General features: G+C 39.1%; 1 protein-coding gene across 6 annotated transcripts in view; it reads left to right on the forward strand.

Moving 5' to 3' along the window:
* The first annotated feature begins 777 nt into the window (after positions 1-777).
* LOC132397074 (collagen alpha-1(IX) chain-like) overlaps positions 778-16,635 on the forward strand; it is a 117,602-nt gene continuing 101,744 nt past the window's right edge. For 5 of the 6 annotated variants that reach the window (XM_059975334.1, XM_059975344.1, XM_059975338.1 and 2 more), the window contains exons 1-6: positions 778-1,267; positions 4,644-4,729; positions 6,290-6,373; positions 7,476-7,605; positions 14,675-15,071; positions 16,551-16,631. In XM_059975334.1, the coding sequence (XP_059831317.1) occupies positions 1,239-1,267; positions 4,644-4,729; positions 6,290-6,373; positions 7,476-7,605; positions 14,675-15,071; positions 16,551-16,631 (807 nt within the window). In that variant the 5' untranslated portion in view covers positions 778-1,238. Of the gene's footprint in view, positions 1,268-4,643; positions 4,730-6,289; positions 6,374-7,475; positions 7,606-14,674; positions 15,072-16,549; positions 16,632-16,635 lie in introns of those variants that run through there. The other variant, XM_059975372.1, reaches the window with a different exon arrangement.

Genomic DNA, 16,635 nt, shown 5'->3' on the forward strand with positions numbered 1-16,635 from the left:
TAGAATCAAGATTAACAATGATCCTGTCTTTAACTGATGCTACTCAGAGTTTATCAGCAACAGAGGCTACAACATATCATTCATGAATGTCAGTCTTGATTAACTTTTCAACAGGAAAATATTGCAGATGCTTACCATTTGAAATAAAAAAAACAGAAAAGTCTAGAAATACGCAGGTAATTGAACACAATGGAATTTAATGGATCTTAGTTTACATTCTTTTAGCTAATTCATGGGACATCGGTTTCTATTGCCACACACTACCTACCCACGGAACTCTTGCTTTTGGTGATTCAATGTCGCCTTTAGTTTTTCTGATAATCCATGCCTGGGCACTTTTCCTTTTGTCCTTTTTCATATTAGGCTAATGTATTTTTTTTTAGCAAATTATGTCTTCTTGATTACTGTCATATGCTTAAATGTAATTCGCCTATCTAACTTTATTAACCTGCATTAATTTTATTAATTAAATGATCTTATTAATGCTCAGTGAGCTTACCTCAGCTCTGCACAACCTGCCTCATGTCATAATATTTTAATAGGGATTTATTATAACTTCTAAATATAAATCATTCTTCTCCTCGCGTCATTTTCTTCGCTTTTCATTTTATTTAGGCACTTACTGTCTGACCCTTTCCAGCTGAGTGGCAGTACGGTAGCAGGACTCTGTTGTGATTGGTATTTTGAAGGTCTATTCGTGCAATTCATCGAAGAGTCTGAAACTAATTAATGGGAGAAAACAAAACGACCCCGTGAAATCCGTTCGAATGCAGACCACTGTTTTAAACAGGACTAATAGATGTTGTATTTGATCATCGCTTCAAATCTTCTTACTGTACTTTATATTCTCCACCATGCACTCGACATTACGCTACTGCCCGCACCCTGACATCAAAAGCAAATTTGTTCTTGCATCAAACAAAAGACTGAATTGATGAGGAATGCGTCATAAAAATTGCAGCAAATTAAAACCTTTCCGTGGTTTACCTTTGTACTCAACTTGGTGTGACAGAGGAGGGGAAGTTTATTGAAAAAAGTTGGAGACTACGAGGTCTCCTGGTGAAATTGGCAGCCAATGGGAAGACGTAGGGTCGCAGATTTCGCCGCGGGCGATGGTGCTCAGCCTCCCCGGAATCTCGCCCTGCGCCACCAATCAGTCCGCAACCTTGCTCGGCGCACCAAAACGTCGCCTTCTCTGCTTCTAACCCCAGTTGCCTGGATAGCAATAGGAAACGAGTATGGGATTATCTTTGTTTCAGGAATCAAGGTAGGAATTCCAATACAGATGCATTATATATCAGTTCTTCAAGAAAAAGTAACATCACAAAAGCTGCATTTATAAATTTAAAACAATTGAGAAAAATGACTGACTAAAAATGAGGCATTGGCCTCATTTTATTTTCCATTTATTTGATGATATACCATGGGCTAGTATTATTTTTGTAAGGCTATATCAGTATTCTAACCAAGAAAATCGAGGAGCGTTTATATGACCAAATTTTGTAGATATTCCCAGAGAAAAATAATCCAATGCACAGTTAGTTTATGGTTGCTAGGAAGTCTGTGTAAAAAAAAAATTAAAGACATACCTATGAAGTGATATTTGCCGTGGTGTTAAAACCAAAACCATAGCACATGTTCTCTGAATGAGTAAACACGAATTTACCTGAGAGGTTAGAAGTTACCTGAAGAGAGAATGATACAACTGTTGTTTGGAAATCTTAGTTTAATTTTATTTTTGAAATGGAGCGGTGGAGCAGGCAGGTGTTGTTTCAGGTGCATTAGAATAATACCTTTCCAAAAGTAAATCAAACACACCCATTATTTTATTTTAAAATGTGCTGCTTATTATATAGGTAGGTATAAGTAGACACTTGATACATCTTTTGAAGTAAGCTCCATTGTCACAAAACAATGTCAGTTACTTGTTTAGATTAACAAGTGAATTAATAAAAGCTCAGTGAAGAAGTATGAAGAGTAGAGATCAAAGGGTAGTTCTCAAACCCTATATAGACAGCAGAAGCCCTTTTTCTGTCTCATGAATTTCAAAATCAAATTATTCTTTTGAATGGATCTTGATGAGATAACCAGAAAAAAATATTGGTTTTTCACCTTGTACCTCATATAACAGAAAATGAAAAATTTTCTGTTATTTCAATTTGCTACTTGTTAAATGATTTGGAGGAATTTATTTTTTACTCTTTTATTGCTGCCACAAATCTACCACTGTGTCCTTGAAGAGGTGAACTTGGATTTAGTTGTGTCTTGTCACATAATGGCTCTCACTGTGATTTACTCTCTGTCAGGATGAATGTCACATTATAGGGTAGAACAGTTAAGGTATTGATAAGAGGAAGCAGTCACCTTGAACAACTAACGTGCATAAAGTAAGTTTGATCATGGCCACTGGGAACATGTTGGGAGCGTGGAAATTGCTGGATGAGAATGGACAAAGATTAATTAAGTTCACAGTCTTGTTAATGTGGTACAGTGCACGATGTCTGCCTGTAGGTAATTTTAACATTTTAAAATATTCCATTGGATTAGCTTAATGTGGATAATGTACATTTATTGCCATCATCCCAAATTTGCCAGCAAAGCCAGAAATAAGAGCAAGTTGAAGAATTGCAAACAGTATGAAAAAAACATTGGTAACCATTGCTGAAAACATGCCAGTGCATTAGATTCTGGCTTCATTTAACTCCTGCATGCTCAGTTCTATTGATTTCAGTAGTAAAGTAAATGTAAATTAGAACTCAGTATGTCAGAGGCAAGTGCAACAGATATCTAATATCCCTGAGGTCCACAAATTTTTAGAACTTCTAAAGCCTGCAACTTATGACATATTTCAAATTAGGTGTGGTTCTCATGGTTAGGAGAGGCCTTAAAGTAGCATTATTAATCATGCCTTGGGAATTTTCCAAGTGTTAAATTGAAAATTATTAATAAGGAGTTACATTGAGGATATTATGTTTGAACATGGCACTAACTTGTCTATCAACCATAATCTTTCCTGGATCTTTTTTTGTTGTCTTGCTGCCTCAAGCAGTCTTAATCCAAAATGGCAAGGCCTTGAATGGCACAGGGGTCTTATGTCACATAGACTTGGCAGCTGGGGAAAGGTGTATGGTGGGATGAGCAAGTGCTACTCAGGTCAATGGCTCACAAGCTGCTGCCACAGACTGTGCCAGCTCTCAGCGATTTGAATGTTTGAACATCATATTCATAAAGTTTCATAAGGACGTTTTATAAATTGAGCTGTTTTCAAATTACCTTAGCATAAATTAGGAACTCCATTCTAATCTACATATTAAATCTATATTTGCCATTAATTTTCTTTTATCCAGAATTTCTAATACTAAACATCTAAAAATTATAGATATATCAGTGAGAAGGGTGTCGAAGCATTTAGAAAGATTTCAGATGCTCACTGTGGATTTGTGAAGAATAAATCATTGCTCTCCAATCGTGTTTGATTGGATGAATGGCAAGACATTATCTATGATTATTTATGTCAATCCTCAGAAGCAAAATCATGGAAGATTAATTTAAATGTAGTTATTGCATATTTCCTGCTGGTCCACTGTCTCAAATCATTGTCCTTCAGAATGTCACCTTTCTACAAATGCCTCCTTAAGACTAGTTTCTGTGACAAGGCCTGACACTGGCAATCTCCTCATCCCACCATCAACTGGGCTTTTGGTATCAAGGTCACTGCTGTCATTTGTGGGAGTCTTCCTTTGTAACCTGTAGGTCATTAGGGAAAACTCTGATTTTGTCACTCTGTTTAAGGAAATGTGACGAGCCTGGGGATTTCTCCCTTGGCCTTTGTTGATCTTAAGAAACATTGATTTCTTCACGTGGAAAGACAACTTTTCTTTAAAGTATGAGAAGTCCTGTACAATATAGAATAGTTGTCAAGCCTACTTGCCAATGACATTGCTTCTGATGGTTTGATAATATACTGTTTTCTATTTGAGTGACTATCTGGTGTGAACAATATATATAATAAATAAAAGGTTGCATCTTATTTACATTGAGTGGTCCCACACGAAAGTATCCATCATCAAGGATCCCAACCATCCAGTCCATGCCCTCTTCTCATTTCTAACATCGGGCAGAAGGTACAGAAGCTTTAGGTCTCACCCCACCAAGTTCAAGAGCAGTTATTAACTTCCAGTGATCAGGCTGCTGAACCAGCATAGATAACATCATTTACCAGTACTCTGCACTAATTCTATGACTTGTAGACTCACTTTCAAGGACTCTTTACAACTTATGTTCTTTTTTGTTTGCTTTATGACAACTTGTCTTGCCTTTGCACATTGGCATTGGCTCTTTGACTATGTACAGTTTTTTCTGAAATTCTATTATAGAGTCATAAAACACTGCAGCACAGAAACGGACTGTTTGGACCATCTAGTCCATGCTTAACCATAGATCTGACTTGTTCCATCAACCTGCGCCCAGACTACAGCCCTTCATATATCTCTCAATAGAGTCATATGTTTCTTTTTTCCTACAAATGCCTGCAAGAAAATTAATCTCAGGATAGTATGTGATAACATACAGTATCCATACTTTGATAATAAATTGACTTTGAACACATACTATGTAAAATTTTTGAATTTCTCTTGAACCAGGAATAAACAGGAGAGACTCTTGGAGAAGCTGTATATTTTAACGTTTGTCACCATTCAGACTACAATTTGGTCTCCAGTGTTATGTTGTAAGTAACATCTTTTTAAAGGATGTATGTGACTCTTGAAATGCTTGAAAGTAACTAACATATAAAATTGATTAACTTGAAAAGATTAATTGGTCCATAAAGATGGATTTGTATTAGGGTCAGTGTTACTGTGTATGAAAGTGTGAACAACAGTCCCATCTGACCTGTATTACCTCTCTTATCCTTCCATCAACCACACTGTACCCTATTCCTTAAACCATCCAACATAAAATATCTTGGAAGGGGAAAGAACAATGGGAAAGAATTGCCCTGCTATTGAGAGGGAAAAATCTCTGGAAAAGGTCTGTACAACTCTACGGAGGCCATTTTATTATGCTTTATAATTCCAGAAACTAATCAAAAGGAAAAACAAGGGAACCAGCAAAATATTTCTACTTAGTTTACTTTTCTTCAATGAGGTACGCACATATGACGTGCTGGCGTAATTATGTATGCCATTTACATACTTGTATATTAAAAAATCCATTTTGTAAACAAACAGTAATGCTTAATCAAAAATACATTTACAATATTACTCAACTATTGCAGAAATATTAAATACACTTCAACTTTTACCAATATAAACTGATAACCTTCAATTCATGACCAGTTGTTTTATACTATGTATCGGATTCTCTCTGCATTGTAGATGAATTTCTAATGACAAAATGTTCTGCTCACTCTGATCCATTCTTTAAGAGTACTACTGTTTTATAATTATACTTGTCATGGGTTACAGATTATACTCCTAGAAAACATTCCCTTGGGTCAGAAAAGCTTATCTATTTGACTTTCTATCCGTCTCCTCGGTCTCCCATTTTATCTACAGATAATCTGTATTATTGTGTACATATCCAAGGTTATTTCATTTACTTCCACTTTACAATGAAGTCTTTAAATACAAACAGATTAATTTTGGCTAGATATAATCTACAGATTGTTAACATATACTTTGTGGTGGGATTATCGATAAAACACTTTGTTTACAATTGCAGATAATAATCTTCCTTTGATTTAGGTTCTTTATCCATTTCCCTGCTAGTTGCTGAAAAATCTGTGTCCATTGTTCACAAAAGGATTTGTTCACTAATTTAATTATCCTAATTCATTCTTTTTGTTTTAAAATCATTTAAATGATAAATAGGTTGCATTTATGACAGAAGAATTCGCTTGCCTCTTTTAGGAGTCCAAGGAGATCTTTAACATCCTTTTGAGAGCAGTCTTTGTATACCAAAAAAAAAACACTGTTAACAGTGTACTTCCCCAGTACAGCATTGAACTATCAAATTAGATGAGACAATCCAATATCTGCAATGGGATTTAAAACTTCATAATTACTATCTCATTGATGAATGACTTTGGGGTTCTAACATTTAAGTGCCATTCATTCTTTTGGGGCTGTCTTCTGTTTTTGTGGATGGTTGTGAAGAAAAAGCATTTCAGGATGTATATTGTATACATTTCCCTGACATTAAATGTACCTTTGAAACCTTTGAATGTGGAGATGACTCTAAGTATGATATTCTATCCACATTTCTAATTATGCTCCTTTTTCTCTAGCTGTAGAACAGAAATTCAACTATAATGGCCTGGATGGTAACACTGTGTGTCCCAATATTAGGATTGGCCAAGATGATTTACCAGGTAAGTTGTTAGATGTTAAGAGAAGCTGTGCCCTACAACACACTTGATGTCTTTTGTAATAGAGAATAGAATTAATCTCAGATGATCTAATTTTGCTTCAGTCCAGACTGGCCCATATTCATAGAAAAAGAAATCTGAAGGGCCTCATATCTCACTTTGACTGATTTTAAATATATTTCAAATCCTTGTGACCTGTAGCACAATCACTGCTACTGTTGTAGGTGCTGCTATTGTCACATTTCTTTTCCACTCCCTCCATCCTTTACCACCTACCCTCTTCATTGCAAATGAATATCCTGCCACAATTCTCACAAAAGACCAATTGCTAAAATCCATCTGCCATTAATGTTGCCACCAAAGAGATAACAGGAATTTCTTTCAGTAATTTGAGTCACTTACTAACCATTGCAAATACTTTGTTGCTCGATTATGAGTCGCAGATTTCCAGTCACCAAGATGTATGTAAAACTTCCCAAATAAATAAGAAGCTTAAAAAAAAAGTTCCAAACTCTAAAACTTTTTGCAATGAATGTTGGTTGTTGGATTTTTTAGAACTATCATCTTGTGGAGTTGCTAAGCTTTCAGTTAAAATACGTGATATTTATTAATATGTTAGATTTTTTTTGTATCGTGAGCGTACTAAACATGAGAAATTCTACAGAGTTCCAAAGCGATGCACATCAAGTACTGGAGGAACTTAGCAGATCAGGCAGCATCTATAGAAATGAATAAACAGTCAATGCTTTGAGCTGAAATCCAGCATTTTGTGTGTGTTGCTATTAATTATATACGGTATTATGCATAATCCATTTAGTAGAACTGACACTGACATAGAGGAAGCCCATTTAGTGACTGAAATTGATGCGATATTCTTCAATACATATAAAAATAAAAATTACCTTATCTATTCATTAGGTGATGTAGCATTTGCAAAAAGAGAAACAGTGAACGCTTAAAGTTTGATATCCAGTTCTTTTGAAGCGTAAACAACCAGAACTGTGATCTCCATAAGCAGTGCCTGACCTGCTGAATATTTAAAGCATTTTCAGCATCATCAGCAGTTGCTTTTGTATTCTGATCTTTTACTCTCCTGCCCTGTCAGGATTTGACCTCATCACCCAATTCCAATTGGATTCTGTTCCACTGCAGGGTGTGAACAGAGTGGAAGGTTCCACCCCACTGCAGATTGCCTTCAGGCTCGACGGAGAGGCAAACTTTGAAATTCCAACAAGGTAGGAAACACGTGTGTGAGCTCTGCTGAGCAGCAATTCTGCCGCATGAGAACAAATTCTAAAGACAAACTATAAAAGTATAACAGTTTTTATCATCTCCACATACCTGTGTATAATGTCCTGTGTATGTTACTCAAAATGGGTTTTTTTGGTTTGTTTAGAGAAGGAATGCTTCTTTGATAAGTGTTTCTCTTGCAGTTGTTTTGCTTTATACTTGTTGATATGGTAATTGTATTCATTTGTTAACCAATGGGGAATGTTATTTTGTCTTGTGAGGCTGGGAAGTTGGGAGGGGTTTTTCGCGGGCTTTTGGTAGAGAGCGGGAGGAAGACGTCGAGGAAGGAGGATGTGCGCTGCATTGCTCGGAAGACCACCGGGCGTGGTCCTAGGTGCGAAGACGTGGAGGTCGGAGGCAAGCGACGAGGGGTTGAATGGTTCGATGTTTGAGCTCCAACGATGTGCACTAAACTGACTGAGCTTTGATAAATTGGCGCCTTTTTGTTTTTTTCCCTTGCATATATATTGTATCGCCTAATACTCTTTTAATTTTAGTAAACTCTTTAAAGTGTATTTCATAACGGTATTTGTTGTGGGTTTGATACTGTGGGCGGGCGCGAGGCATAAACTCGATTCTCACAGCACCTGCGTGTACGGGAGGTGGGATTGGTGTGTGGCTGGATCTCCTTTCCCCCTAGACATATACCAGCCTGTTGGGTAAGTGTTACACCTGTTTATGATTTAGAGTGTTAGTATTGTTTGATATGGTATTTACATTGATTGTTAAAACCCAAGACACTGAAAGAAGTGCTTTATATTACCTAATCAAGAATCCAAAGAATGGTCACCAGCAACTATGGGAGTAACAAAGGATAGAATCAATAGAGCTGAATTGAACAATAGTACCAAGAGAGAAAAGAAGAATCGGGTTTAATATCACTGGCATACGTCATGAAATTTGTTGTCTTTGCAGCAGTAGTACAACGCAATGCATAATAATAGAAAAAAAACTGTCCATTCAGAAATAGGACGGCAGGGGGGAAGAAGTTGTTGCTGAATCGATGAATGTGTTGAGCGTATGTCTTCAAGCTTCTGTACCTCCTTCTTGAAGCTAGCAATGAGAACAATGCATGACTTACGTGATAGGGGTCATGTAGATGGATGCTGCTTTTTGAGGCATTGCTCCTTGCACATGATAACATTTCCTGATCATATGTTGAGCATGATTGGATTTGTCAGTTGGTAGCCAGACTGACTCCAACTTTGCTTAGATGCAAACAAAAACACAACTTGGAGATAAGAAGTTGAACGAGGTGTGTAAAACTTGGGCTTGCAGGAGAGATGTTGATGGTGAGAGAGAGCTTGGGCTCACCTGCCTGTTTCCACCAGCTTATTTAAGGGTATGTGGCTAAAATCTTTCAAAGTCAGAAAATTAGAACTGTAGTCAATATCAACGTGCTAACTCTATAAAAAATAATTGAGGGTTGCCCATCCGGGATTGGATCATATAACTTCAAAATAACTGAGGGTCGTAACAATAAAGTCATTAATTTTGATGTGACTTTAAACTCTTGGTTATAGAACATAAAATAGTACAGCACATTACAGACCCTTCGGCCCACAATGTTGTGCTGACCTTCAAACCCTGCCTGCCACATAACCCCCCACCTTAAATTCCTCCATATACCTGTCTAGTAGTCTCCTAAACTTCACTAGTGTGTCTGCCTCCACCACTGACTCAGGCGGTGCATTCCATGCACCAACCACTCTCTGAGTGAAAAACCTTCCTCTAATATCCCCCTTGAATCTCCCTCCCCTTACCTTGAAGCCATGTCCTCTTGTACTGAGCAGTGGTGCCCTGGGGAAGAGGAGTTGGCTGTCCACTCTGTCTATTCTTCTTACTATCTTGTACACCTCTATCATGTCTCCTCTCATCCTCCTTCTCTCCAAAGAGTAAAGCCCTAGCTCCCTTAATCTCTGATCATAATCCATCCTTTCTAAACCAGGCAGCATCCTGGTAAATCTCCTCTGTACCCTTTCCAATGCTTCCACATCCTTCCTATAGTGAGGCGACCAGAACTGGACACAGTACTCTAAGTGTGGCCTAACTAGAGTTTTATACAGCTGTATCATTACTTTGTGACTCTGACACTCTATCCCTCGACTTATGAAAGCTAACACCCCATAAGCTTTCTTAACTACCCTATCTACCAGTGAGGCAACTTTCAGGGATCTGTGGACGTGTACCCCCAGATCCCTCTGCTCCTCCACACTACCAAGTATCCTGCCATTTACTTTGTACTCTGCCTTGGAGTTTTGTCCTTCCAAGGTGTACCACCTCACGCTTCTCCGGGTTGAACGCCATGTGCCACTTCTCAGCCCACTTCAGCATCCTATCAATGTCTCTCTGCAATCTTCGACAATCCTCTACAGTATCTACAACACCACCAACCTTTGTGTCGTCTGCAAACTTGCCAACCCACCCTTCTACCCCACATCCAGGTCATTAATAAAAATCACAAAAAGTAGAGGTCCCAGAACAGATACTTGTGGGACACCACTAGTCACAACCCTCCAATCTGAATGTACTCCCTCCACCACGACCCTCTGCCTTCTGCAGGCAAGCCAATTCTGAATCCACCTGGCCAAACTTCCCTGGGTCCCATGCCTTCTGAATTTCTGAATAAGCCTACCATGTGGAACCTTGTCAAATGCCTTACTAAAATCCATGTAGATCACATCCACTGCACTACCCTCATCTATATGCCTGGTCACCTCCTCAAAGAACTCTATCAGGCTTGTTAGACATGATCTGCCCTTCACAAAGCCATGCTGACTGTCCCTGATCAGACCATGATTCTCTAAATGCCCGTAGATCCTATCTCTAAGAATCCTTTCCAACAGCTTTCCCACCACAGACATAAGGCTCACTGGTCTGTAATTACCTGGACTATCCCTACTACCTTTTTTGAACAAGGGAACAATATTTGCCTCCCTCCAATCCTCTGGTACCATTCCCATGGACAACGAGGACATAAAGATCCTAGCCAGAGGTTCAGCAATATCTTCCCTTGCCTCGTGGAGCAGCCTGGGGAATATTCCGTAAAGCCCCGGGGACTTATCCGTCCTAATGTATTTTAACAACTCCAACACCTCCTCTCCCTTAATATTAATATGCTCCAGAACATCAACCTCACTCATATTGTCCTCACCGTCGTCAAGTTCCCTCTCATTGGTGAATACCGAAGAGAAGTATTCATTGGGGACCTCGCTCACTTCCACTGCCCCAGGCACATCTTCCCACCTTTATCTCTAATCGGTCCTATCTTCACTCCTGTCATCCTTTTGTTCTTCACATAATTGAAGAATGCCTTGGGGTTTATTTAAGGGCAACATTTGTGTTGTAGTGCTTGATGACTCCATAAAATTTCTTTGGAAGTTGTTAACAAAACTAACCGGAAGGATGTTAATAAAGATTGTCTGCAGCATTGTTTAACCTGCATGTGGGAAGTGTATCCCCAGAGTGTTTAAAGCAGGATGATTGATCCATATCCCACAGGCTATAATTGCTACCATTTAGAAACAACTTTGCTGATCAAGGTGATCTATTTTACCATCTCTTACTGAGGGTAAACAACATATTTCAACATACTTCCCTACATGTAGGGATACGTAGATTCAATTTCTTACCAAGTATTCCTGCTTTACAACTGCATTCTTGAAAACTCTGCAGTGGAAAGCTATGGCGTAGGATAGACCAGCCATTATCGTGTTGAATAGCTGTAAGGTCAATTGACCTATTTTTTTTCTTTGAAGAATGCATCTCACAACACTCTGAACACATAATCAGTGATGTAACCTGGGATGTTTGGTATCTTGGGTCTTTCAACATCAGGCACCCTCACCCAGGAAACTGAGATGTGGTTTATCAGAATGTGCTCCAAGGTTCCTCTCTTGGTACACAATAGACAGTCTGGGGCATCAGCCTTCCCCCAGCAATGCAGTTTGGACAGACTGGGTAAGATGCCATATATTTCCTGGACAAGGAATTTGATTCGGTGTAGCTCTGCTCACTGGAGATTAGTCCATGTCACTCTCCTTTCCATGGCCTCACCCACCAGTTCCAAGCTCCCAGATGCTTCATGCCCTCTGCTTGGTGGATCTCTCTTCATCTACGGCTGCTCTCACTTCCTTCAGGATGAGTCTGTGCTTCTCCCTCCCCTTAACCGTGTCATCCCTGGGGGCTGGGAAGCTTTCCAGGCCGGTTCTTCTTCGGGTCACCGCTCCCACAGCCGAGATTCAGCCTGCCGCAAGGTCTCTTCCACTCCCTCCCGGTCTTCACGATGACCGCTGCTTAGGGCACACTTGGGTCACAAGAGTCCCTACACTATATTACCTCTAGCTCTTGTCAGCTTGATCTCTTCCTCAAGGATTTCAAGGGCATGTTTCAAGCTTGGTGTTCTTTCCGTCGAGGATGATGTTACTGAGAGTCCTGGGCAATCCCAGTTACCTCCGGAGAAAGCTGCTCAACAGTGGAAACTGGAATTTCATATACCGGCAGTGGCCAAAGAATCATTGATATAATGCTGTGCTGGTATATCCACACCTTGAACTTGCCAGGTATTAACCTAATCTTGCTCCTATTGTCTTGTGTTCTGTGAAAGAAAGTGTTTCTACTGAATGTTCAGTGAATTCCCAGCAATGGGCTGGCAGAAGCTCCTGGGAAATTATAACCATAATTTGTTATCCACAACATATCATTAATCTATCAAGTATCCAAGCCATTTATTATAATGAATGGAATCAAAACTGGTCTCTATTATTATTTGTTAACGATTTAAATTTTAGTTCCGCTGTCACATTAGCTAGCAAATGACAGGCTCACTGTTCTATGGAGGGAATCATAGGTTATAATTATATAATACTAGTTTGTGAATACCAATTGCACAATTAAAGGACTTGCAATATTAATCAATGTGTGATAATGGAAGGAGTGACATTAATTAGCAAGTGACAATCTTATTATTATGGACACCGAATACTGGTTCTTAAATGACAAAGATGGACAGTGTATGTAATGCAGTAAGCAGCAATCTTGCAGTAGAGGGAGGTCATATGATAAATAGCTAATGTCCAGCAGCAAATTATTACAATAAAACTTCTGTCTGGAAAGCTTAGTTTACTATGATTTTAATAATTAAAGAAAAATACTAAATGTATTTCCATGTTTTAACCTTACTGAATGGATTTACAAATGATAAAGGAATTTTACAGTCCAGCACTCGCACTGGGGAGTGCCTCTCTCAGGCAGATTACCCCCAAAATGGATGGGAAATCATGGAATTTGCAGAGGTACATACCTTACAAGAGCAGTTTTTTTGTTGAAAAGCCAGCTCATTGAATCTTTGCAGGTCTCCCAGTTGTCTTATTAAGGGGGTTTTACCACATTTATATGAAATGTACATTGTCTGGCTTTATACTTTTTAACGTCATAAAGTTGTACAGCACAAAGGGCCTTTCAGCCCATCATATCTGTGCTGATCTCACTCCACTAATCACACTTACCCACTTTGTGTCCATATCCTTTTAAGACTTGCCCACTGAGGGGCCTGTCAAAATATCTCTTAAACAGTGATTGTATTGGATAAGACTGCCTCCTCTGACACTTGTTTCTGCTTTACCTGCCTCCTCCCTTTGGGCAGAAGATACAAAAGCCTGAAAGTGTGTACTGGCTTAAGGACGGTTGCTATCCCACTGTTGCAAGATAAATGAGTGGACATTTTGTGTGATAAAATGGACTCCTGGCCTCTCAAACTTGGATTAGTTCTGCATTTCTGGATCAGCCAAAGGAAAGAAAGACAGAGAACGACAACTGTCATTTCATGCAAAGTGAACATAATTTACTTGATTTTCTTATTTTTAAATAAAAATTCTTAATAAAACAGCATTTAGGTTTCATCTTGAATTGCCTTTCAACTAAATGACTTGGCTAATTCAGAATCAGCTGCATTATTGTGTCTGTAGTCTAGAGTACTAAGAGACTGAAATTCTTTCATAAGAGCTAGGTCAGTTGTCAAATTTATACTATGCATATGGAACCATTCAACAAGATCTTGCCTGATCAGAATGTTACCTTCATACTACATTTCAATCTACCCAAAGTAAACTTTCTCCCTCTTGTTTATCAAGCATCTATCCAAGTGTTCCCGAAAGATACTCAAACCCTTCAATGTATAGTTTTGCTTCATGAAAAAACAAGCAGTGTCAGAAATCCCATACACATCTCAAAGGATCTACCCTGGGTCCAACACATTGATGCAGTCACAAAGAAAGCATGCCCATAGTTCTACTTCATTAGGAGCTGAGGAGATTCAGTATGTCACCAAAGACTCTAGTATATTTCTACAGATGCATCGTGGAGAACATTATGACTGGTTGTATCACAACCTGTATAGGAGCTCCAATGATTGAAAGAAGCTGCAGAGGGCTGTAGACTCTGTTAGGTCCATCACAGGGAAAATCCTCCCCACCTTCAGTGACAGCATCAAGAGGTATTGCCTCAAGAAAGTAGCATCCATTATTAAGGGAACCCACCATCTGGGACGTGCCCTCTTCTGATTACTACAGCCGGGGAGAAGATACAGCAGTCTGTAGGCCCACATTTAACTTTTTAGGAACAGCATCTTTCCCTCCTCCATCAGATTTTTGAATGGTCAATGAACACTACCTCACTATTCCTTTTTTTTTGCACTATTTATTTATTATAGTAACTTACAGTATTTTTGTCTTGCACTGTATTGCTGCCACAAAATAATACATTTCATGACATACGTCAGTGATATAAACCTAATTCTGATTCATTGTTAAGCCTAAATCTGAAGCCTTAGTGTATGTCTTGGACAAATCTTCCTGAACTGCAAATAAAATTGCAATTTATTTTAATATACGTTTTGTGTGCCTTGATGCATTTGAAGAATACATTATAACAACAAACAGAAAGCTACCTGAATGACTGGCAATCGGTTAAATCTCCTGCACCATCCAGTGTAAATGATTATTTGATACCTTCCAGAATAATTTACCCACGAGGGCTGCCTGAAGAATATTCCTTTGTCACCACCTTCAGGATGGTGAAAAACACGGTCAACAAAGTGTGGAATGTGTGGCAGATTATGGATGAAAATGGCAATGAGCAAGTTGGTCTGAGGCTGAATGGAAACACTCAGTCCGTGGAGTTTTACTTCGTCGGTTCGGATGATAGCTTGCAATCTGCCAAGTTTCAAGGAGTTGCGCAGATTTTTGATACTGACTGGCATAAGATCCTGGTGGGTGTGGAGAAGGAGACAGTCAGTTTATTTGTGGACTGCCATCGTGTAGCATCCCAACACATCAAACCAAAGGGCACCGTTAATGTCGACGGTGATACTCTGATTGGCCGACTGGATGCAAACCCTCAAGTATCTGTGGTGGTGAGCCAACCTTCCTCTTTTATTCTCGTTGCAATTGTGGCTATAATCAAAGTATTGTGAAATAGTTCCTAACATTTCTATTTGTCCATATTCTTCCTTCATAATATTTATCTAAATATCCCGAGTTTGTTAAAGCAAAGCAAGGGACCTCCAAATGTATCTGAAGTTAAAATGTGATAAATTAGTAGTACAAAATGCAGAGATTCCTAACACTCAGTGAAAGGGCCATGCTGGTGTGTTTCTGTAGTAAACAAACTGGCTACTCTGTCTCTAACCATCAGTATGGAGCTGCCTGGCTCCCTGGCTCAGATATTTCCTTGATCTGTCTGTTAGAGGGGGTAGAATTTTCTCCGGTTTCCAGTGACAATTGTTGATGGACCCCAGAGAAGATTTGCTTACCAACAATATCCCTCTATTCCACAGTACCCCACCTTCTCTCCCCCCCCCCCAAACCCCATCCCACCTTCAAGAAGATCAGTAGCAGGTGTAAGAGGCAATATCTACAAGTTTCTGGAAGTAAAACAGATTCTGTTCTCAAGATCGTGTGGAGTTTCTACTTTGGAATCACTGCTGATAGAACAATGTCTGCTCAGGTGGCTGACTGAAGGGAAGTAGTAGCACCTGAGCACAGTTAATAACGACTTATCTGTTGTGTGGATTAGTGACTGAGGAAGGGGATGCTTCCACTTTCTGAAGAAGCTGCCTGGATCACAGGGCAGGATATAGAGCATGTTAGTTCTGTAATTCAGTCAGTGGAAACTGAGTGGTTAGGTCTCCATCTTCAAATGCTCATTATGAAATTGCAATGCATACTCGAAGGTCTTGACGAACCAGCAACATATGAGTGGACCTAGGGTTTATCATTTTAAGATTTGCTTTCATTTGGCAACAGCTTCTTTTCTGCACTGTCGTGGTTTTGATTTGTTACCTAACTGAAATAAGAGTGTATTTATTAGATTCATACTATAAAGTTCTTTTTTTGAAAAATAGTCTCATTTTAAAGGATTCATTGATCTGTCACATTCATTCTCAAAACTACAGTAAATGTATTGCATATTAATTCTAGGACTGATGCTTACTAAAGTTTCTATGAAAGAGAATGTGAGTTGCGTGTGTGGTGCAAGTATGATCGAAGGTAATAAATAGTTGGTAATCTTTAGTGCATGATATAAATCAGAAACTTGTTCAGTGGCGATTGTACAAACAAGGAAACACTCAAAATGATGGAGGAACCTAGCAGACCAGGCAGCATCTATGGAAAAGTGTTAACAGTCAATGTTTGGGGCCAAGATCCTTCTTCATGAAAGGTGTCAGCCTGAAACATTGACTGTTTACACTTTTTCATAGATGCTGCCTGGCCTGCTGAGTTCTTTCAGCAATTTGTGTGCGTTGCTTGGATTTCCAGCATCTGCAGGTTCTCTTTTGGTAAGGAAACACTCATTGGGATTATAATTTTAATTGTTTCTTCTCACCTTGTAGTTTGAATTGCAGTGGATGTTGATTCACTGTGACCCACAACGAGCACATCGTGAATCCTGTACCGAGTTATCCATACAGCAGGTAA

Source organism: Hypanus sabinus, chromosome 1, assembly GCF_030144855.1.
Source record: "Hypanus sabinus isolate sHypSab1 chromosome 1, sHypSab1.hap1, whole genome shotgun sequence".
NCBI classification, from domain to species: domain Eukaryota; kingdom Metazoa; phylum Chordata; class Chondrichthyes; order Myliobatiformes; family Dasyatidae; genus Hypanus; species Hypanus sabinus.